The 22,581-nt window shown below is 43.0% G+C and overlaps 1 protein-coding gene across 4 annotated transcripts; it reads left to right on the top strand.

The window, feature by feature from the left end:
* Positions 1 to 521: 521 nt before the first annotated feature.
* On the top strand, positions 522 to 22,096 carry OGFRL1 (opioid growth factor receptor like 1). Of its 4 annotated transcripts, none has more exons than XM_025294934.3 (7): positions 522 to 882; positions 6,024 to 6,110; positions 6,262 to 6,343; positions 9,203 to 9,281; positions 9,377 to 9,443; positions 9,549 to 9,694; positions 15,093 to 22,096. In XM_025294934.3, exons 1-7 carry the CDS (start codon positions 631 to 633, stop codon positions 15,757 to 15,759), a joined length of 1,380 nt encoding a protein of 459 aa, XP_025150719.3. In that variant the 5' UTR covers positions 522 to 630; the 3' UTR covers positions 15,760 to 22,096. The 4 variants fall into 4 exon arrangements, with proteins under 4 accessions (XP_025150719.3, XP_025150720.3, XP_044780475.2 ...); XM_025294935.3 differs by having other exon boundaries at positions 523 to 882; positions 6,265 to 6,343; XM_044924540.2 differs by lacking the exon at positions 522 to 882 and adding an exon at positions 4,640 to 4,663 and having other exon boundaries at positions 6,265 to 6,343.
* The last annotated feature ends 485 nt before the right edge of the window (positions 22,097 to 22,581 follow it).

Here is a 22,581-nt window from a genome sequence, read left to right as displayed (position 1 = left end):
CAAGGTTCCTGAGTTTTTATTCTATTCCGAGCACCGATGCAGAGTGGGTATTAGCGAAACCATGCACGGATGCGTGTGAGCGTCTGGTGGTTCTCGCTGCTTTTGCTGCCTGGATGAGGTGGCTACAGCTTTGACTTTCCGTGTCCGCGGCGCTGCGAGTGTCAGCCCAGACGCAGTCCCCGTAGCTCGGGTTTGCTGCCCGGTTCCCAGCAGCTGCGAATTCTTGCCGCGGCCAATCCATCTTTCCCTCCAGGACCGGCCGGGAGAGGAGGCGGGGTGCGGACGGGAATCGCCCGCAGACGGCGACACCTCCTCTGACCCCGGTCCAAGCCCGGGGAGGGTCGGAAGCCGAGGGCAGAGGGCTTTCCGAGGGGCAGGGCGGCGGGAGCGGCGCGCGCCGGGCCGGGAGGCGGGAGCGATGGGCGGGCTCGGGCGCGGGCGGCGGCCCCGGGGCCGCGGGCTCCTCCCCGCCCTGCGCCCGCCGCTCGCCGCGCGCAGGCAGAGCGGGCCGGGCGCCGAGGTGCCGCCCAGCGCCCCGGCCGCGGCCCTGCCCGGGCCCTAGCGCCGCCGCCAGCCGGAGCCCGGAGCCGGCGCCCCGCAGCCCCGCCGCGCCCCGCGCCCGCCTCTCCGATGGGCAACCTGCTCGGCGGGGTCAGCGTGCGCGAGCCCACCACCGTGGAGGACTGCGACTCCACCTGGCAGACGGACTCGGAGCCCGACCTCGAGGAACCGGGGCCGGGCGGCGGCAGCGAGGGCCCGGGGCGGGAGCCCGCGCAGCCCCCAGAGCCCGCGGAGCCCGAGGAGCCCCCGGAGCGAGCCGGCGGCCCGCCCCGCGCCGGCCCCGCGCCGGAGCCGGACCCCGAGGCGGCAGGCGCAGAGCAGGTAGGCGGCCGCCAGGGCTTCGGGCCGGGGTGGGGCGGGGGGCGGCCGCGGGCGACCCCAGCGCGCAGGGCCCGGGCGCGCGCGGGCGCGGCGGCTCGTCCTCCTGCGGCCGCCCCGGGACCCAGGCCCTGCGCGCTGGGGTCGCCCCGGGCCGCCCGCGGACGGCCTGGGGCCTGAGCGCGGCACCGGCCGGAGGGTCCCCCCGCCACCCCGAGCAGAACCTAACTTGGCGGAGCGTCTTCTCAGCCTCCGCAGCGCAGCCGGGTGATGGAAGGCGGGGTGGGGGTAACCTGCCTGAGAATAGAGGATGGTGAAAACCTGTCTAGTGCGTGTTATTGGTTAACAAAAAAAAAAAAAAAAAAAAAAATCACCTAGAATGAGGTGGGGGCAGCGAGCCCTCTCCCTGAAGCGGGGTCTCCAGCCTTTAGGAATCTCTGGAAGGTGCCCATCCGACGTGAAAATGCCAGAGTTCCAAGTCAGGCCTCCTAACCCAGGAGTTCAGGGCATGCTCCAAACATCTTTTTTTTTTTCATCCAGAAGACTTGTTGATCCAGATATGCTGAAGTCATCTGCCTCCTTCAGTTCGGAGGAGAGGTTAGTAACCCTTCTAACCTCTAATGGACTGAAAAATCAGGAAACTTTAGAAGGGAGGACTTGCATGGCCAAGCCTCTGAAGGGCGCCTGGCTCAGCTCTAACAGGCCGGGGTATTGGGTCAGGCCCTCCTCCTCGGCCTTGAGGGGAAGAGGGTGGGAAGTGGAGACCAAGGTCTCTCGGCTCTAGCAGAGGAATCAGAGGGTATATTTTACAGGAAGGCTGCCTCATCCATCTTGACAATCATCTGTTTGGGTCAGCAGCAAACTGTGCAGGCTCTGTGCTATACACATGTTCTTTCCAACTGCAATTTTTGGAGTGGAGTGTGGTGGCAGTAGCTCTTTTGAACTCCCGTTTTGGAGAAAACTGAGGCCTAGAAAGAGAAGTTTGCCCAGGATCATCCAGGGAAAGAGACGTGCAGACCCAAGTCTGCCTGTCACCTGCTGCAGAACCCGAGACCTGATTGTCAGTTTGGCCCTGCTGCTGGTTGTCTGGAGAAGGCAATGGCAACCCACTCCAATACTCTTGCCTGGAAAATCCCATGGGCGGAGGAGCCTGGTAGGCTGCAGTCCGTGGGGTTGCGAAGAGTTGGACACGACTGAGTGACTTCACTTTCACTTTTCACTTCCATGCACTGGAGAAGGAAATGGCAACCCACTCCAGTGTTCTTGCCTGGAGAATCCCAGGGATGGGGAAGCCTGGTGGGCTGCCATCTATGGGGTCGCACAGAGTCGGACACGACTGAAGCGACTTAGCAGCAGCAGCAGCAGCTGGTTGTCTTGCCTTGCGAATTCATTGTTTTTCCCTTCCACTTGAAAAGCCTCTTGATGAAAATGGAGAGTGAAAAGGTTGGCTTAAAGCTCAACATTCAGAAAACTAAGATCATGGCATCCGGTCCCATCACTTCATGGGAAATAGATGGGTAAACAGTGGAAACAGTGTCAGACTTTCTTTTTCTGGGCTCCAAAATCACTGCAGATGGTGACTGCAGTCATGAAATTAAAAGACGCTTACTCCTTGGAAGGAAAGTTATGACCAACCTAAATAGCATATTCAAAAGCAGAGACATTACTTTGCCAACAAAGGTCCGTCTAGTCAAGGCTATGGTTTTTCCTGTGGTCATGTATGGATGTGAGAGTTGGACTGTGAAGAAGGCTGAGCACCGAAGAATTGATGCTTTTGAAGTGTGGTGTTGGAGAAGACTCTTGAGAGTCCCTTGGACTGCAAGGAGATCCAACCAGTCCATTCTGAAGGAGATCAGCCCTGGGATTTCTTTGGAAGGAATGATGCTAAAGCTGAAACTCCAGTACTTTGGCCACCTCATGCGAAGAGTTGACTCATTGGAAAAGACTCTGATGCTGGGAGGGATTGGGGGCAGGAGGAGAAGGGGACGCCAGAGGATGAGATGGCTGGATGGCATCACTGACTTGATGGACGTGAGTCTCAGTGAACTCCAGGAGTTGGTGATGGACAGGGAGGCCTGGCGGTCATGGGGTCGCAAAGAGTCGAACACGACTGAGCGACTGATCTCATCTGATCTGATCTGTATCTCAATGAAGAAGTTTGGGATGTCAAAAAAACAAAACAAAAAAAACACCTGCTCAGATTCTGTCCAGCTAACCTGGTCCATCTATATGAGACAGTTTTATAATTCATGTTTCAATCAGTTAATCACAACCCCAGTAAATGGTAGATGGCTTCAAAGTTTTCTTTTCCCCTTTAATGATTGATTTTTCTTGTCAGGATCACCATGTAATGTCTACTCTTTAATGCTGCTTTTGAATGTCCACCTTACCTGCTCCCTACTCCCCATGGTCATTTGCAAGAACTAATGGAGCTACCTTTAAACTCTAACCCAGTCTACTTTTTAGACTGCTAAAAAGTAGAAAAACTACTTTTCACCAGCTCTGTTGCTATATTCCTAGTGCAAGTGAATATTTGACAAATGATGGTGCCATTAACCAAGATGGGGAAGTCTAAGGTAGCAAGCAGCATCAGAGGTTAAATCAAGAATCCCCCTGAGTTTAATATCCTATAAAATATCCAAGGGGAGTTGATGAGTAGTTCATTATGAGTGAAGCCTCAGTCCAGGACTGGAATCGTCAGCATGTAAGAATGGAAGTATTTAAATTCATGGGAAGATCTGGGGTCATCAAGGAGCATGAGAAATGTGGACGGGCCCTGGGCACTGCTCCATGGAGACCATGTGAGGGAGAGAAGTCAAAGATGAGGCTGCCCAGGGGCGACCAGTGAGATGGAGCAGAAGCAAACCGGGGCAGGTGTGGCGTGTGACAGTGTTTCAGAAGGAGACATGTCAGTTGGCCCAGTGCTGCTGGGAAGTCACCTGGGTGGAGCACTGGGAAAGCTGCTCAGTGAGATGGGAATGTGTTAGGTGATGTTCATAAAAGCCATTTTGATGGCGTGCAGAGGATGATAGCCTGATTGGGGTGGGTTGTGAGAGAAGGGGAGACAGGCAGGGACTATGGGCAACTCTCTGGGGATGTTTTGCTATAAACCAGAGCAAAGCTATGGATCTGTCTTGAGGGGAGTTTGGGTCAGTCCTAGTTGATACATGTTTAAGATTAGAGATACTACAGCATGTTTGCTGAAGGCAATGACCCAGAAAACAGGGAAATTTTGGGGACACGGGAATTAGTGATAAAATATTAAGGAACAAAATCTGTGGCTGAGCAGGTGAAAGGGAGTGGGGAGGAGAGCCTGGAGGAGCAGGAAGGGGAGGGAGCACGGATGATGCTGGCAGGCTGGCGCATTTAGAGCCTGGAGGAGGCAGGCATTCTCAGCATAACCCTGGGAAATATAGGTAGGGCGTGAGTCATTCTCTTCATTTCGCAGATGATCAAATGAAGAGGCAGTTAAAAGCCTCACACGTCAGCAGCTGAGTTAAAGACTCAGCTGGAGTGTCCTGACTCCTAGTTTTGAACTGTTGATATTCCACCATGGTTTCTATGACAGTCCTTCGCATTGGGTGGAGCTGAAATTGATTCAGACCCAATTAGTCAGACTTGGAGCCTTCAGCCTGGGGTTCTCTGTCTGGCCCTGTTGCTGGGCTCTGGGTGATAGTTATTGAACTTTATTCCAAGCCTGGGTTCCCTTGTTTCTAAGATGGAAGCACTCCTGATGGCCTTCCAGGTGCATTATAAGAATCAAATGAAATAATATATGTGCCTGGTAAGTAGAAAAATGCTTACTTTATGCTTCTGGGATGATGAGTCATGGGGTTGTAGCATAGGCTAAAGAGATCCAGAAACCTGCTAGGCAGAGCTATTTTGAAACGTGTGGTGAAGACCAGAATATAAACTTTTCCTTGCTTATGTAAGGAGCAGCTATTGTTAAACATCAGCTAGTTTGGAGTTAAAGTAAGTCGCTCTGTACTTGTAGTAATAGTGAGAATCATGCCGCTTCAGAAACTGCTTGGCGGATGCCGGTCTGTCAGCACCGACAGGGGCGGGGGCCAATGAGGAAAGGTGGGTGAACCTCTTAATGAATATTCAGACTTCAGCTTTGTCATCTGTTTCATCTTCCTCAGCAGTCTCTTTGCCCTTCTGCGTGACTCTGGACCCAAAGCATGTTCTTGTACACTATGATAGCACGTGGAGTTAAGAGCATGAGAACTGATTATACTGACTTCTATCTTATCCTTTAAAAATTGCCGTGGGGCTGGGAATTTTGTTTAGAATTTTAAAAGTGTAAGTAAACTACCACGTACAGGTTACTACAATGTGAAGTTCAGTCCAACTGAGAATTACACTACTTTGTGTGTATATGTTTGAAATCTGCTACCTTCAAAAAGAGAATGGCTACCCAGCCCAGTATTCTTGCCTGGAAAATTCCATGGACAGAGGAGTCGAACAGGCTACAGTCTGAGGGATAGCAAAGAGTCGGACATGACTGAGTGACGAACACACACACACACACACACACACCTTATATCACATTGTATTATCACTGAATTAACACAAAGGTTATTCATGCCTTTGTGTGCCTGTTGTATACGGTAAAGGATGGAGTTTAGAAAGCTATTTAGTTTGTTTTAAAAGTCCCCTTTCCCTTCACAAATATTACTTGACTTCCAAGTACAGCTAAACATTGCAAGATTGATGACAGTCTTCTTTGTAGGATTGACTTATTATCTTAACACTTTTCATGTTATGTAAAATATTTAAAAATAAGTTTTGTCGTAAAATCACTTGTCTAACCTCTGGTCTTTAATTCATTGTAAGTTCTGTTTCTAATAGATACTGATCCATAATATTTGGCCTCTATAGGCTTTTGGTAAATAATAAAGTTTTTTATTTAGTAAAACACCTCAGAACAAATGTTACTGGCTTCAAGTCAGGAAACGAGAGAGCCAACAAATGTTGCTAGTAAGCATTATTAAAAGGACATTTAAAATATCTTCACTCAATGGATAGCTGGACACTGTTCAGCCTTTCTTTATGTGTGCTTGTTATTTCAAGTTTGTTCTGAAAATTCCTCAGCGAAAATGTCTTGCTTCAAAATGTAAATGGAATTTCCCCATTTATTTTAGGGGACTGATTCTACTGAAGCACCTGCCAAGCCAAAGAGAAGTTTTTATGCTGCGAGGGATTTGTACAAATACCGACACCAGTACCCAGTAAGACTATAGAATGATTTTTTTCCAAACTGTAAAATATTTCCCTTCTGTTTCTGTTATTTTATGGTGCCAATGAGCAAATGTACAAGGAAGGTCCTTGTGCCTTCTTTATATGTCCATATGCTGGAGATTGATTTATTTTTTCCTTTAGCAGAACTTCAAAGATATCCGATATCAAAATGACTTGAGCAATCTTCGTTTTTATAAGAATAAAATTCCATTTAAGCCCGATGGTGAGTAATCCGCTACTTTGGGAAAAAGCAAACTTTAAATAGTAGTAGTAGCACTAGCTGTTCTTTGTTTATTCCCGGCTCGGTCCATTCTCAGCGTGCTGTTTCGTTGTCTGGCTTGGCTCTGCCCTGCAGTCCGTTGTGTCCCCAGAGTCTAGACCCTTGAGCTGTGAGCATCCACTTGGCAGATTCTGGAGGAGTAACCTGAGGATTATCAATTCCTTCCCACCACCTCTTTACAGTGAGGACTCCTATCTGGAAGGGAGTGGGGGCCATTTTTGTGAGAGGAAAAAAGGAGATTTCTAGAACCCTAGGGTATCAGATTATTAAGGAACATTAGCGGAGGACAAATTCAGTTTCCTCAATTTAAAGATGAAGTCACTGGATCTTGAGGCTGGAATGACTGGTTGGTTGGTTCACTCCATCATAGACTTGGGTCTCGGTTCCAGAATTTAGCGTTCCTTTCACTGTGCCATAAGCCAAAAGTCTGTAGAGCATGATTGAACATGATGTTTCTGTTGGGATCATCTTTCCTGTTGGTTTTCAGATTCAAGGTCAGGAAGCTAGAGGAGCCTCACTTCAGCGTCTCAGTATCCTAGGGAGGGAGCTACGCACACTGCAGGTCTCCACACAACTCTGTCAGATAAGCCTGCCCTCCACAGCTCTGCAGGTGCCTTCCTAGGGTGTTTTCTAAACCTACAGTGAGAGGGTGCAGTCCCCACGGTACCTATGCCTGACTCCCCCCGGCACCAGACTGTGCTTCGTGGTGGGCAATCTCACTTTATCCAGGTCAAGCCGGAAAGACGGCTGCTCTCCATAGAGCCCTTGTCTCTGTGAGGTGACCAGATGGCCCTGGCTGCGGCTCTTTGCTCTCAGTGAAAACTGAGCCAAATTCACAGCAGGGTGAATCAGGGAATGAGGGTCATGGGTTGCAAAGCAGAACCAAGTTAGTTCTTGATGAACTAACTGCCTGAAGAAATGCCTAAGGAGTTCCCTACAGTGTACACTGGCAGACAAACCAGTTGGGAAGGAGGGTGGATTGCTGACATGGCCCGATCCACTTGACTTTAGTGATTTTCTGGTGTCCCAGAAGTCTGCTCTGATTTGGAAGGAACCCTCTAAGTGAAAATGCTCTGTTGTATTTACTAATGGTGGAAACTGCTTTATATACTAATTGAAATAAGATTAATTAATTGGTTTTTTAGGACCTGGGGTAAGAAAAACTTTTGAAGAAATGCAGTGGTAGATTGTTAATTTGACTCTGATGTGACTTTGATAAAATTTACCCAAAGAAATGTCTTCAAATACTGAACACATTGAGGATAGAGACAATGACAATGTTTAACTTAATTTTTTTTTTTTTTTTTTGTATTTCTAACTGAATTTATTTTTGAGGTAGTAATTTAGAGAAATAACTTAATTAATTTTTTGGGGGTAATCTTTATCACAAATATTTATTTGGAAATCTTATAAGACTAGTGGGGGTCAGAAGTTTTAGGTATGGTCACATAAAATGTTATTCTAGTTTATTATATAAATTACATCAGTTCACACTTTCCTCCCCAGTATGTGTGAACACACACACACACCACACTTGTTAGTAAGCATAAGCCTTCAATGACGTGTATTGGGTTGACTAAAAGTTTGTTAGGTTTTAAGTACAAATAAAAGGACTATTTTTAATTTTCATAAAGAACTTTATTGAAAAACATATTCCCTAACTGAACAAACTTTTTGGCCAGCCCAATATTTTACTTATTAAGTAGGAGGAAGGGTAGATGGAAGGGGAAACAAATGGGAAATTATAGGGGTAAATGTTTTCAATAGGCTGAGGATTAAATAGCAATGTTTTACTGAAAACCTTGAGCGTGAGATTCTGATCCAAACCGGTGACCTCTGGAGGATACGGTAGTGAGATGAGCTATGTTTAGAATGGTATTATGTAGTTGTGTCTTGGTCTGTAAAATTGACTAAGTGGCTACAGTTAATTGTGAGGACCTAGACAGATTTGGGAAGCAGAATTTTGCCCGAATAAGTTCTTCTAGGAGAAGGACAGGACATGGTGAAGAAGAGGGTTTACGTTTCAGGACCATAAAGATCTGTGTTCCGCTCCTGGTTTTGCTGGTGTGTGACTGAGCAGATCTCACTGTTTTCTCAGTAGTCTAGCAGGAGGAGCAACGCTCCAGAAATGCTGGGTTGAGATGGTGCTGGGCAGATTCAGCGGGCTGGCTGCACTGCGGGACTGGTCCTGCCACTAGGAAGCACTCAACATCTTTGCCTTTGCTTTTCCTTTCCTCCCTTTCCTTCCCCTTTTCCGACTTCTCTCTGCATTCTCTCCCTCCCACCTTTGTCCCCTTCCTTCCTTTTTGCCTGGGATACATTTCATTTTTATTTGCTCTAGTATTTAAAGAACTCAGTGGCTTTCAAGAGCAGGGGCTGGCCAACTTTATTGGTACAGGGCCATTGAATAAATATCCTCAGCCCTGTGGGCCATACCGTATCTGTTGCAACTACTCAGCTCCACGGTTTAAACACATAATACATGAATGGATATGCATGGCTGTGTTCCAAAAAAGCTTTATTTATAAAACGGATGGCAGGCCACAGTTTGCCAGCTTCTACTTTGGAGTAACTGTCCAATACAGTTTTCTGCGATTTGAGGTGCCATGATTTTTCTTTTCAATTAGGCTTATTTCACCACTGAGTCTGTGGCATAGGGTTTTCATCTTATAAAGGCATTGCTCTTGTGTGCTGTTATTACGTTTTAAAAAGTTTTTAACACAAAGCTGAAGTGATTCAGTCTCAAAATGCCTTCAACAGTGTTCTAACACCTGGTTCATGTTCTGAATTTTTCCTCTTCAGGTGTTTACATTGAAGAAGTTCTCAATAAGTGGAAAGGGGACTACGAGAAGCTGGAACACAATCACACCTATATCCAATGGTCAGTCGCCTGCTCTCTCTCCAACCATGACCTGTTTAATCACATGTGCTTCCCAGAGATCACTAATATACAAATATTATTTCTCTAAAACATAGGCTTTTCCCTCTGAGAGAACAAGGCTTGAATTTCTATGCTAAAGAACTAACTACCTATGAAATTGAGGTGAGGCAAGCTGATTTCATTTCATGCGAGTTAGCCAAATTAATGTTGCCGTTTGATGGCCCTGGTAACTGAGTCACTCCGCCGAATTTTTCTTTCTTTCATTAGGAATTCAAGAAAACAAAGGAAGCAATAAGAAGATTCCTCCTGGCTTATAAAATGATGTTAGAGTTTTTTGGAATAAAGCTGATAGATAAAACTGGAAACGTTGCCCGGGCTGTTAACTGGCAGGAAAGGTTTCAGCATCTGAATGAGTAAGTAGAGCTCCTGCAGTGAGTCCCCAAGGCACGGGGTTTTCTCTGGGTTGGAATTCTCTATGGCACATAGAGCCACAAGCAGATGGACCCATGGATTTGAATTCAAAAGCTCATCTGAAATGCACTTTATTCCCCATTCTATATTCTAAAGCAAAACTAAATAACAATAACAACAGCAAAAAAAAAAAAAAAAAAAAGGAATGATATTCCAGGTAGAAATATGGCTGCTTGACATCCCTGGTGGCTCAGACGGTAAAGCGTCTGTCTATGATGCGGGAGACTCGGGTTCGATCCCTGGGTTGGGAAGATCCCTTGGAGAAGGAAATGGCAATCCACTCCAGTACTATTGCCTGGAAAATCCCATGGACAGAGCAGCCTGGTAGGCTACAGTCCATGGGGTCGCAAAGAGTTGGACACGACTGAGCGACTTCACGTTCACGTTGGTTTCGGAACTGTTTATTTCTGCAGCCACTCTACTGCCCGCAGTCAAGTGTAGCCTCACTCCCTGTTTATACCGTGTTTCTCAGCATTTGTGGTTGTTGTTTGTATAGGCTTTTCTAGACCCCTGTCCTGGGTTGTATGCTTCTGGTAGCTCGGGCTGCTTCTCAGGCACTGTGCCTTCTTAGATCAAATCCATAATTAAGCCCATGACATATACTGTAAGTCCTCTACATGTGAACTTTCAAAGGTGCAAACATGTGTTCACATGTCCCGTGTTGTAAGTTAGCTCATGGGTCTGGTGTACGTGGTCACCTGCGTGCATTCTCTACAATTGGCGGTGCTCTTGTGTATTTTACTGAACAATACTGAATAGAGTACAACAGCGCAGGATCTTTATTTCAAGCCCAGGATATCTGGAAGCAAGCATAAAAGCGGCAGTGGTGTAGGTGGCATTTTTCAAGGTACTGTACTGTAATTAAAAATGTTTTCTTTATTTTTTTGTGTATTTTTATGTATTACTTGTGTGAAAAGTATTATAAACCTATTACAGTTCAGTACTAAATTTCCAATTAAGTTAGTTGGATATCTAGGCTAATTTTGTTGGACTTCCGAACAAAATGGACCTAGAACATGCTCTTGGAGCGAACTCATTTGTATGTAGGGGACTTACTGTAAAAACCACTTTATAAGACTGAGAGGTACTCATACATTTTAGAAAGAGAGAAAATTAGAATCATCGCCTTATAGGTCAAAATCAGAAGCCCAGCTTTTGTTAATAAATCTAAACACCTGTGAAGAAAATTTTAGCAGTTTATCTGGAACTGATTTTCTGTGTTCTTTTGCTTAGATATTTATAACTTTCATTAATACTTATATCCCAATTTAAAAAAATATTTTCTTTGCATGCAAACTGGCCTTTTCTTTTTTCTTCTTAATTATAGGGTGACTTATGAGCACTGGACTATAAAACCAACAACTTTAAAACATTTTTAGCACATTATAATTAGCTGAATGGGGCACATACCAAGAGAAAAAAAATTAAAACTAACCTAAGAAATATGTCTTTGCACCAAACAGCATTTTTGTACATTGATAAACTAATTTTTTGTGTGTATTTTTCTATAACTTTGATCTTGCTTTGGTAAAATGAGTAGAAGCATTACTGTTTGAGCCTTCTATTTATTATTTATAATCAACACTATTAAAATGGTGACTTGTAGTAAAACACTCAAGATGGGGGCATAAAACTTTATGATCTTGACTAGAAGACCTGTTAACTCATAACTGAAGTTAAATTTGATTCATAGAGAGCACTTTAGAGAAGGACATGGCAACCCACTCCAGTATTCTTGCCTGGAGAATTCCATGGATGCAGGAGCCTGGTGGGCTACAGTCCATGGAGTCGCAAAGAGTCTGGCACGATTTAGCGACTAAGTGACGACAGAGCACTTATACTGAAGCGATGCAGAGAGCTCTCCCCAAGCTCTCCCTGCACAGTTTCTAAGCACTGTGGATTACCCTCAAAGACAGCTGTGTGCAGGTAGTCTGTTGACATGAAGGATGCCAAGAGTCAACCTCAGAAGAGGATCTGATGATGTCTCATCTTCTGTGTGCTCACGAATGTCATTTGAGAGAACCTCCATTTCCAACTTGTTTTTTTTTTTTTTTCTTGGTTGGAATAGCACTCTTGTTTAGTAAATATTTGTTGAATGAATAAGTGGTGGACAAACCAGGTTTGTCTGCCTAAATCCTCCTTGGGGTTTAATCGTCTCCACTACTCTTAATTGGTGGTTGGAAGCAGAAGGCTTTCGTTAAATGACTTTCTGGCTTGGGACTCTGAGGGGAGCCTGATTGTTACCTGACCCTTCCCGCCCTGTCCTCTTTCCTTCCTTCCACCACCAGTTTTCCTTTCCATGGGTACAGCTTTTTTGTGTGTTTTAATCTGCATAGTATCTTGAGTCTTTTAGAGTAAGCAGGGAATTCAGTGTGTTTATAGTAGTCCAGTACTCTTGCCTGGAAAATCCCATGGACAGAGGAGCCTGGTAGGCTGCAGTCCATGGGGTCACTGAGGGTCGGACACGACTGAGCGACTTCACTTTCACTTTTCACTTTCATGCATTGGAGAAGGAAATGGCAACCCACTCCAGTGTTCTTGCCTGGAGAATCCCAGGGACGGGGGAGCCTGGTGGGCTGCCGTCTACGGGGTCGCACAGAGTCGGACACGACTGAAGCGACTTAGCAGCAGCAGCAGCACAGTAGTCCAGCAGAGAAAAATATTAAAAAAAAGTGAAGTGAAATGAAGTATATTGAACAAGGACCATGACTCAAAGAGGGAACATATCTCAGCCTTTCCCATTGCCCTCACCTCTGTCTGCAAGCCCAGCTTCTGTCTTTGAACTGCTAAGCCACCCAAGTCTACTCACAACATTAGGAGAGTGGGGGCGTTTTGTATTTCTTAGTGACATTTGTTTCAAATCATACTGAAACACCCTGTTTCTTTCTTGTATAATTCTGTTCCATAGTCCTGATCTTTATTCACTTTAACCTAAGTGTTCTTTTCCACTCTTACGTAAACTTTTAAATTGGAGAATGTGTTGATAGAGAAAATTTTATCTTGGTCATTCATCTTGGATTGGGTATGTGAAATTGAGCTACTTGCAAATTTTTTGTTGTGTCATATAACTCCTCTTTGATTTTTTAAAGGAAAATATTATTCCATTTTACCATGCCTCTCTTTCTCATAGACTTAGGAAGCAGACGTTGGGATTTCACTACCAAGTTATTAGACTGTGTAGCGAAAGTGAAACAGTTAGTCGCTTAGTTGGGTCTGACTCTTTGCAACCCCCTTGGACTGTAGCCTGCCAGGCTCTTCTGTCCATGGAATTCTCCAGGCAAGAATACTGGAATGTGCAGTCATGCCCTTCTACAGGGGATCTTCCAGACCCAGGGATCGAACCTGGATCTCCCTCATTGTAGGCAGATTCTTTACCGTCTGAGCCACCAGGGATGCCAGACCATGTAGATGCTACCCTAACCTAACTACTAGGTTGGTCCTGCTGATAATGGCACCTTGTCTTAACTTCACTCAAATTGGTATTGTCTCAAAAGACTGGTACTTGATTCATAAAACTGAAGCATTATCTGTGCTATGTTTTATCCTTTGGCCTTCAAAGACTATTAAGAGAACACTATTGACTATTAAGAGAATACTACTTTGGTAAACATCCAGAAAGATGGAAACATTGAAAACTGTTGTACTTGTCTTTTCCAATGTTTGGTGAGCCTGAACTGTTCAGGGTTTGTTTAGTTTGGTCCAAACTAAGTCTCAAACTATAAGGTCCTGGAACCAGGTCCTTCCACTCCTCAAATATTCAGCATCCTCCACTTTTTCCAAATAAGTTGCTAGTTATTCCTAAGTGAATACCAAGCATTTGTGGATGCCAAGGCAAGTATATGTGACGGTTGTAGAAAGTTCAATGCCTGAAGTGTAAAGAGGTTTAGGGAGGTTAGGAATAAGTAGTGGTTGTGGGGCAGTATTGGGTGAATCGGAGAAGGCAATGGCACCCCACTCCAGTACTTTTGCCTAGAAAATCCCATGGACGGAGGAGCCTGGTAGGCTGCAGTCCGTGGGGTCGCGAAGAGTCGGACACGACTGAGCGACTTCACTTTCACTTTTCACTTTCCTGCATTGGAGAAGGAAATGTCCACCCACTCCAGTGTTCTTGCCTTGAGAATCCCAGGGACGGGGGAGCCTGGTGGGCTGCCATCTATGGGGTCGCACAGAGTCGGACACAACTGAAGCGACTTAGCAGCAGCAGCAGCATTGGGTGAATAACTCACCTGGGCTATTGATGACACGTGATTAATACATGAAAATTAATCATGTATTAATGATTCCTTTTGGACACAGCCGGGTATTTGTAATAAAGCAACTCTTGGGCTGAGTGAGGTTAGGGAGGTGAGATTATGAATTGTGACAGAACAGGCTTGGAAGGCTTTCATCTGATAGTGGCCTTAGTTTTCAGACAAAGATGATACTAGTGCAATCTGGGGAAAGAAGCATCTTTGGAATCAATGGCATTAAAGGCAAAATTGTCAATTCTGTGATAGGGAAAGATGAGGCAAGAGAGGTCACAGATGGAAAAGAGTTGGGGTGATTATGTTATGATCGGTACAAGCGTGGTGGTCCTTAGTGTACCAGTACCAACACTTATATGGTTAAATAGTGTCTAATATTTAAGTTTCACATTCTCAGCGTATGGGTCAGCTTGTTTGATTCTTACAAACTCAGGGAGGTGTGGGCCCTTTTCCCCATCTACAGACTGGGATGCTGAGCCTTCGAGGTGCCATCATTTCACGCAGCTGCAGGCACGGAGTCAGGATGTGAGTTCAGTTCTGACTCCAAAGCCCACGCTCCCTTCTGTGCTAAATAAGTCAGTTTTGCAGCCTTTGTCAGAATTGTTCTAGCCAGGTAGAATGGCTTTTTCTGCTTCCCTTCCGAGTTGGTTCTTATGGTGGATTCTGCTGACCAGCTGACCCTGGAAATTGTACATTCGGCTGGTAGCTAATGCCCAGCACTGGTTACCTGTTACAGGAATGATACCTTTGTGTAGTCGATATTCATCCTCACTATATTTTATAAATAATAATTCAACATCCGTGGGGATACATATTGAATCTAAATGTTTTTCAAATGTGAAGAACTAACAAACCAGGGAGAATTTATTTTATATACTTGAGTTTTATATAGATTGGCATTACACTGAGGCACAGAGGTTTAATACCTTCTGTTTTACACTTCTTCATGGAGTCTAATGCTCCTTTTAGCAAAGTCATTACAAGGCATGTTTTCATGGTTTACACTTCCATCAAAAATACTTTCCTAGTGGTTTTCATTCCCAGGCTTCTTACCCCACCTAATTTTCTTCCTTCATTTTATTCAACCTGCTTCCAGGTCTCAGCACAACTATTTGAGGATCACTCGTATTCTGAAAAGCCTTGGCGAGCTTGGATATGAAAGTTTTAAATCTCCTCTTGTAAAATTTATCCTTCATGAGGCTCTGGTGGAAAATACTATTCCCAATATTAAACAGAGCGCGCTGGAGTATTTCGTGTACACAATCAGAGACAGAAGGGAGAGGAGAAAGCTCCTACGGTTTGCCCAGAAACATTACACGCCCTCAGAGAATTTTATCTGGGGACCCCCGAGGAAGGCACAGCCGGAGGGCAGCAAAGCCCAGAAGCCCCCCGGGCCGCCCACCGCAGCGCAGCACGGCCAGACGTCTATGCACAAAAAACCCAAAGACTCCAAAAACGCCTCCTCAGCCGCGCATGGGATCAGTAAAGCAGCTGAAGACAAAAAAGTGGCCTCTAAGGAGTCAGAAGAAGAGACGGACAAGCCCAGTGAGGAGCCAGGCAGCGAGGCCACCCAGCCCGGAGACCCAGGGCAGGACGAGGTTGCTAACAATTCCAGTCCTCGGGCAGAAAAGACAGTTACTCATCCCGAGGAGCAAAAGGAGAGTGCATCTCCCTCGAAGAAGGATGAGGCGGGTGACAACCAGAACCAAGACGGTGGAAGTCCAGGCGATGCGGGTTCCCATGATGACGCCGCGTTGCCATGAATTATCAGAAGGCCCCACGCCTGTGCACCCCCGGGAGGGGAGGCTGTGACGTGTCCTGAGGAGCAGAGGCCGCGTTTCCCAGCGGAGCTGGCGGTTGGTGATTTTTCTGTGGTCAGCATTTAGTTGTCACCTGGTTTTTAGTCTGGGTGGCTGTGAATTTAATATTTAAAAAGAAGTCTGAAGACGAGACCCAGTGAGTGAGTGTATCCTGTAACACTCTGGGGATGTGAGTTTTTGCATCCTGTACACAATTCCTTTTAAATTATTTTCAGTGTATCTGGAAGTAATCATGGAGTGTTTGATATAGCTGAGATAGGAATCAGTTCTTGGAGTGGACTGTACTATACCTGGAGGAAATTGAGAGGATAATTTGATTATGTGGCCACACCTTTGCCAGATTTAAAGGTTCCTATGTTTAAGCTGCAAGAAAAAATGTGGTCTTCTTTGAGGTATTCAGAAAGGAATTTGGATTTTTTTTTTTTTTTAACAGCACCTCAGTGTGTTTACTTGCAGGTTCTGGTAAGGAGGATGGATGTTCTTGGGGACTTGGAATCACCCTCCCCTGCTTGTCAGTCTCTTTCTCGGTCCTCTCTCTCCACCCTTAGCCTCATCCTCATCAGCCACCTGTGTCGGTGGGCCCCTGTGTTTCTAGTGTTGCCATCTAGACATTCAGATGGTCTCCTACAGTGACATTTGCACGGGACGGAAGAGAATGTCAACTGTACGATTTCAAGAATTTGCTTTGTTTAAAATAATAAACATGTTTTTCTGTATTAACGTGCTTAAAAACAAATTTTGATGCAAAAGTACAAGAAGAAAATCTTGCCTTTTATGGCTGTTCCGTATAAATTCGGTGCTTGTGTCTGAATGCAAATGACTAAAGAATTAAAAAATAAGAGGAGAAATTATTCATTTTTAAAATGCATGCATTTTGTACTGGCAACAAGGCAGTAGTCGCTGAAACCATGAATATCTCAGTGTTACGTGGACTATGAAGTTCATGTTGCTTAGCCCACAGGGTATCTTTAAAAAAAATACATTTTGCTGCATCTCAGTTGTCAGACCTTGAAATTGAGAGTAGATTTGATATCCCATGTATTCAGTTTTAGTAAGCACAGAATGTGTCAAAATTGGGTAAGAGCAAATAGCTTTATTTCCTATAATATTGTTACTAATTATTATTACACATTAGAAAACAATTAAACACTGTGGTGAAAACTTCAGCATACCTACAAATATAGTGAAAGTAATTAATAGACCTTTTTTAAAAACTTAATTTCATTTAGAAAGAAATTGCCTTGTGTGTTTCTTAGGCTTTTAAGGGAAGATCTACTCACTTTAACCCCCAAAGAATTTTTACTATTTTTACTATGTCCTGTTTTTTAATCACATCATATCATCTTCTGTTACTTTTATTGATCTGAGGATTTTTAGCAAAGGATTTCTAGAAAATAAACACACCAACAGTATGCTTTTAGAAGGATTTTATTGCCTTGAAATTTACATAAAACATCACTGTTTCTCAAATCTGACTTATTTAGTCAGAATGTTAATAACGTGTGTTATATATGTATTCCAATAAATATAGAATATTTTCTCATTATAATTTCTCATAATACACCAGTTTTATGTTTCTTCTGTTTTTTTGAAGTGAGCATTAGGATTTGGGAAACAATTCTGCTTTTGGATTTCAGTTTCTTTTTTTACTTTAATGTAAAAAATGATTTCTTTCATGGCCCCATTCTTTCTTTAATGGCCTCATCGAGCTCAATAAGCAATGTTGCAGGGTTAGGGCATGAGAGTAGGTTGTCACATTGGGCTGAATTGTAGAAATATAATACATTGGAAATATCTTACCAATTTTGCATACATGATAAAGTGTTCACACCACTTTCTAAGTACATAATGTTAAAATTTTGTGACCAGATATTAAAATATTAATAAGCAGCAGACTGATACTAAAATGGGTATAATCTGAATTACTTAGAAGCTAATAGTATATCAGAGCCCTTAGAAGTAAAAATGTTTCATTCAATAATTTAACTTTTAGAATATTCCTAATTAGGGATTTGATTAGATTGTACCATTTAATTTGAGAATATTTAGTCTCAAGGGGAAAACTGCCTGGCTTTCATTTAAAATAGGGGCCTTTTTCTACCATGCTGGTTTTGAAAGGTATATTCACATGTAACAATATCAGTTCTACATTTAATCTGTAAATAACTTATGAGAGAATTGTTCAGTGGAAAGAATTGAGAGAGTGCCATTCCTTTTGCAGATAAAAATTACAAACACCTAAATTTTTTTTCTATTAAGAATATTTTGTACATTCAGTAGTTTTAAAATAAGATCTATAGGTGTGTCTTTATGTGTGTGCTAGACATGAAACAGCCCTCTGGGTTTGACTCTGATGTGTTGTATTTTAAAAAACTACTATGTGCTTGCAGAAACTTACTGAGAAGCTATTATAAAAATGCGGTGGAGCATGGCCAAATAGCTAGAAACTATCGAATTTTTGCAATTCTATAGACTTTATCATTGTACCATGGACTGTGAGGATACTCAGTATTGGCTATTGATAAAAAACTAATTTGCGTTTCATGACAAACAGATGTTATACTGCTTGGTTAGTCTAGTATATTTCTAATATTTTGTGCATTCATATCCCAAAGGAGATAATATATGTGAAAATATTTTGAAATACTATAAAGTGATATATAATGATAAGATATATTTCTGTACAGTAGAGAAAAAGTTTATAACATTAAGAATATTATACCATTATACATTCTCATGCTCAATCTTACAAGAAATGGAAAAGAATAATGATAACTGAAAATATGTCTGCTTTCTCTGAGTCAGGTCCAGTTCTCAGTTCAAAATTATATGATATAGCTTTATTTTGAATTTTAATTGTGATAAAAAGCTTTTTTCAGCTTCAAGGAGAAAACAGAACTTATAACTCAGGAGTTAGCAGAAAAGGTCCAAGATTTTTTTTTTCTTTGCCAAGTCTTAAAAATATAAATGTTATGTTTATATGATTATCTACTTTGTTTCTCGTTTTTATACTTTAATCTGACAGAAGGAATGATCTGGTGAAAAAGGAAAACAATACAGTGTTACATCTGAGTCACTCTTTAAAAAATCATTTTAGTAAGTAAACATCCATATCAAAGTGGTCAAAAATTGATTGACCCGATGGAGAGAGACTATTTGGTTAATTGTTTAAAGTTAAATTTTCCTAGTTTATAGTATAGTTATGGTTGATTTTTAATCTACTGAGCAACTAAATCAACCCTTTTATTTTGTCTTTCTATAATTGAGACACTTATAAAAGCTTTATTTTCTAACCTGAGGAAAGGACAGACAGTCTTGATCTTGTTTGGTTGTAATTGCATCTGTGGACTCGCAAGTTTATTTGGGGTGAGTGGGGATTCTTTGTTATAGGAATAATTTTGAAGATTTCTATTTTGTTTCCCACTTTAAAAATATCCATTTTGTTTTCTCCTGGGGTATTTCTGTTTAAGGTAAGCTGGAGTTAGACACACTGGAAATCATTTCAAATGTAGGTGTAGTTGTAGAGAAAGATGGCACAGGTTAGTAGAATATGGGAAGTTAGGGGTACACATGTGTTGATGTCTTTTACTTCTGAATTCTGTTTGTTCCATGAGCAGATCTGTGTGGGTATCTCTAGGGTAACAGTGAGTACACCCTGCCTCCTTCCATGTTCCAGCCCACCCAGCAGACTGTGCTGGGGGACAGACTGTATTTTAGAAATTCCTAATTACTGAAGTTGATAATAATATAGTTATAAATAAATGAATGCCTGAGGGTGTCCAGATGTGCCTTAACTAATGTGATCAGGCTTTCATTCAGAAGTTTAAATTTTTACTCCATTATAAAATCTTAAGGAACATTCCAAACCACGAAGATCAGTTATTTTAGTGAAATTTACTTTGGTTGGTGCTTTTTCATTTTGGAGACATTTCCATTTGTATCAGTAACATCAGTTCAAAAGTGAGTATACTTAGCCACAGTGTTCAAACATGTGTTATATTTGACAAAAGGCCTTTACAGTAAGAAAGATTAGCTACATGGTTACATTATTTATGCTTCTCCTTAATTTTGCTACATGCTATAATTTTCACTATAAACATCTCTCAGTTTCTACAAGTAATATTTATCTATCTGTTGTTTTTAGATGCAGATGGGTGTAGAAAATGGAATTAGAGAAATGATTTAGAAGTTTAATTCCAATAGATGTTTGGAGGAATCTGAAATTAATTTGGACTTTTATGCTGTAGGTTTATTAGAAACATTTAAACAGTACTGTTCTTGCTTTTTACCTTAGGTTGGAGAAAATATTTTTTTGTCATCTGCTTTTTTTCTTCTTTTGTTGAGAAGTTTACTGTTTTAGTTATTTGTGGGAAATGGCTTCTTAATATGTTTGTTTCCTTGAATTAACATGTTTGTGTGGAGGATACAGTTAACTGCTTTGTTTTATGGTCCAAACTCTGCCTGGAGGTTGAGTTCAGAGAAGGGGAGTTGGCTGAGAACCATCTGGGTGAAGGGGAGCCGACCCTGGGTGCAGGCCCTCCAGTGGAGGAAGGGTCCCCGGAACCTCCTCTGAGTGGCCAGGGTCTCGCTCTGCAATTACTGACTTCTGAGGCGTGGGGGCCACCTGGGACTCCATAACTCCATACACTGTTTCAGTGGGTGTCAGTTTTCATAAAAATACCTGGTGTAGTTCATTTGCCACCATTTTGTAGTTGCTTAGAAAATTGTGAGCAATTCGACACCTGCTGTGTAGATTACAGCTAAATGTATCTCAGGAAACATTGAAATACCAGTTCTGCCTGCTCCTCCCCCCCAGTTCAAAACTTCTGATCTCCAATCAAATATTGCTTGGGTTGTTCTTTCAGAGGCCTCTGTATAAAAGTCTTCATAAAATGGTTCAATGTAAAGATGAAATGAAAGGGAAAAGGCACCAGTGCTGTCTTGTTATGCTGAAAGACCTTGATGTATATATAAAAAAATCAGAAACCTTATATATTTTAATATGTAAAATATATGGAAGTTATAAAGTTTATCCTATTTTCATTTTTAAATTATAATGGAGTTTGTGGAACAGTTAACATTAACTAGAGAGATTAGTTGTGTAATAAGCTCTGGTCCTAAGAAACATCCAAGTTCTGCACTCAGTGCTCAGATGAACACTTTTGTCAGTTCTGCTGGGTTCAGTGCCATGTGGAGGACAGGAAAACACGATTGAAACACAAAGTTAGAAGACAGAGACTCCCTGCTGAAACGAAGATGTAACCGATTGTAGGTCTGTGCAGTGCCAGAGTGGCTGCAGTGAGGACGAGATGAGGCAGGGTCTGCAGAGCTTTCCAGCGGGGACGTGCCCTGAGTTACACGTGCCGAGGGGATCAGTACCTATCTGGAAACAGTCCCATTCCTGCTCTCCTTTTAAGCCTGAATTCCGCTTACTCCACGGTAGACTGAGACCTTGCACCGACGGAGAGAAATAATCACGTGATCCGGAACCAGGTTTAATTCCTCTGCCGGTGCTTATAACTGGGTTAAGTGGAGGGGCTGGCTGTAGGCCCAAGCAGGAGAGGCAGTGATAGGTTGCATATGGCAAAGTAACCGTGTCTCCCGAACCATCACAACGAAGAGCAACAAACTGGACAAAGCGTTAGGTCCTTTTACAAGCCTTTTGTTTTCCTCTTTGTACGAAGTTGGTTTGCTTGTCTCCTCAGTGAGCTGGCCACTCTTCCTTTGTGCAAACTGATAAGACAGATGGCCAACGGGGTCCAGTCACCATTTCAATTGGGAAACTTTAGTGCCCTTTGTATTTTGAGTATTCAGGAGGATGGGTATGATTCTCAGAAAGATGGGTGCTTTCCTTCCAGTGTGAGCGCTGTCTCTTCCGCAGCGGCGGGCCTTCCGCCAGGCGCCGTCGTCTGCAGGATGAATTACAGAATGCTGCGCGTGTCTGTGCGCACCAATACCATGTGTATGTGGTAGGAGCTGTAACCAGTTTCTGGATATGTCTGGTACTACGAAACACTTATTTTATAATCCTGTAACTGTATGGCAGTGTTATGCCAAAAATGTATAAAGAGCAATAGTTTCTCTTGTTTACTGCTGTGTTTAAAAAGATCGTTTCTGAAACTATATGTTTAGAGTCCCTTCAATTATTTTTAATAACTAGTGCCAAATATACGTCCTGTAAAATGACTAAAAGCCACTTCATCTTGGTTAACATTCTGGCCTTATGTTAGAGTACATTATGTTGATTTTGCATGATTAAACTATTTTTAAAGAGCTGGAACAAATGACTTTGCTGTTTTTCTATGATTAGACTTTCATATGGTTATTGTATGAGATCAACATTATTCCCTTTTTATCCTCTAAAATAAATGTTGTGTTTTGCAGGGTGAAATCTTATTTACACAGGCAGTTATTTTCGTCAGGGATGATTGGAGGGCAGCTCACATGTGTTATATGTGACTTGGCTGTTTATGGCTCTCTTTCACTTTTCTCTAATGCAAAGATTTAAAAGTATTTTTAATATAAATGAGTGCAACATGAATAATGGATGGAACAGATGTTTTTCACTTTAGTAGGGCTACTCTTTTAACATTTTTTTTTTTGATTAAGAAAAATGCAGCTGTGAGGTGCAAGTGAGGAGGCTGCTCAAGATGCCACAGGACAGTGGGGTTGAAGATGAGGAAAAGCATTACGTTGCAGTGTGGCTGTGCAGATCTGCAGAGGCAGGTAAAGAGTGGATGGCAGAACAAAGAATAAACTGTGGTT

This window comes from Bubalus bubalis, chromosome 10, assembly GCF_019923935.1.
Source record: "Bubalus bubalis isolate 160015118507 breed Murrah chromosome 10, NDDB_SH_1, whole genome shotgun sequence".
NCBI classification, from domain to species: domain Eukaryota; kingdom Metazoa; phylum Chordata; class Mammalia; order Artiodactyla; family Bovidae; genus Bubalus; species Bubalus bubalis.
Note: the sequence above shows the minus strand (reverse complement) of the source record. Positions and strands in the feature narration are given on the sequence as shown.

Bases quoted from the DNA above. Each gene is read 5' to 3' on its own strand.
- OGFRL1 (XM_025294934.3), top strand. From the start codon at position 631: ATGGGCAACCTGCTCGGCGGGGTCAGCGTGCGCGAGCCCACCACCGTG. The intron at 6,111-6,261 runs GTAAGACTATAG...TTTTTCCTTTAG, and splicing joins AATACCGACACCAGTACCCA to CAGAACTTCAAAGATATCCG. The intron at 9,282-9,376 runs GTCAGTCGCCTG...TCTAAAACATAG, and splicing joins AATCACACCTATATCCAATG to GCTTTTCCCTCTGAGAGAAC.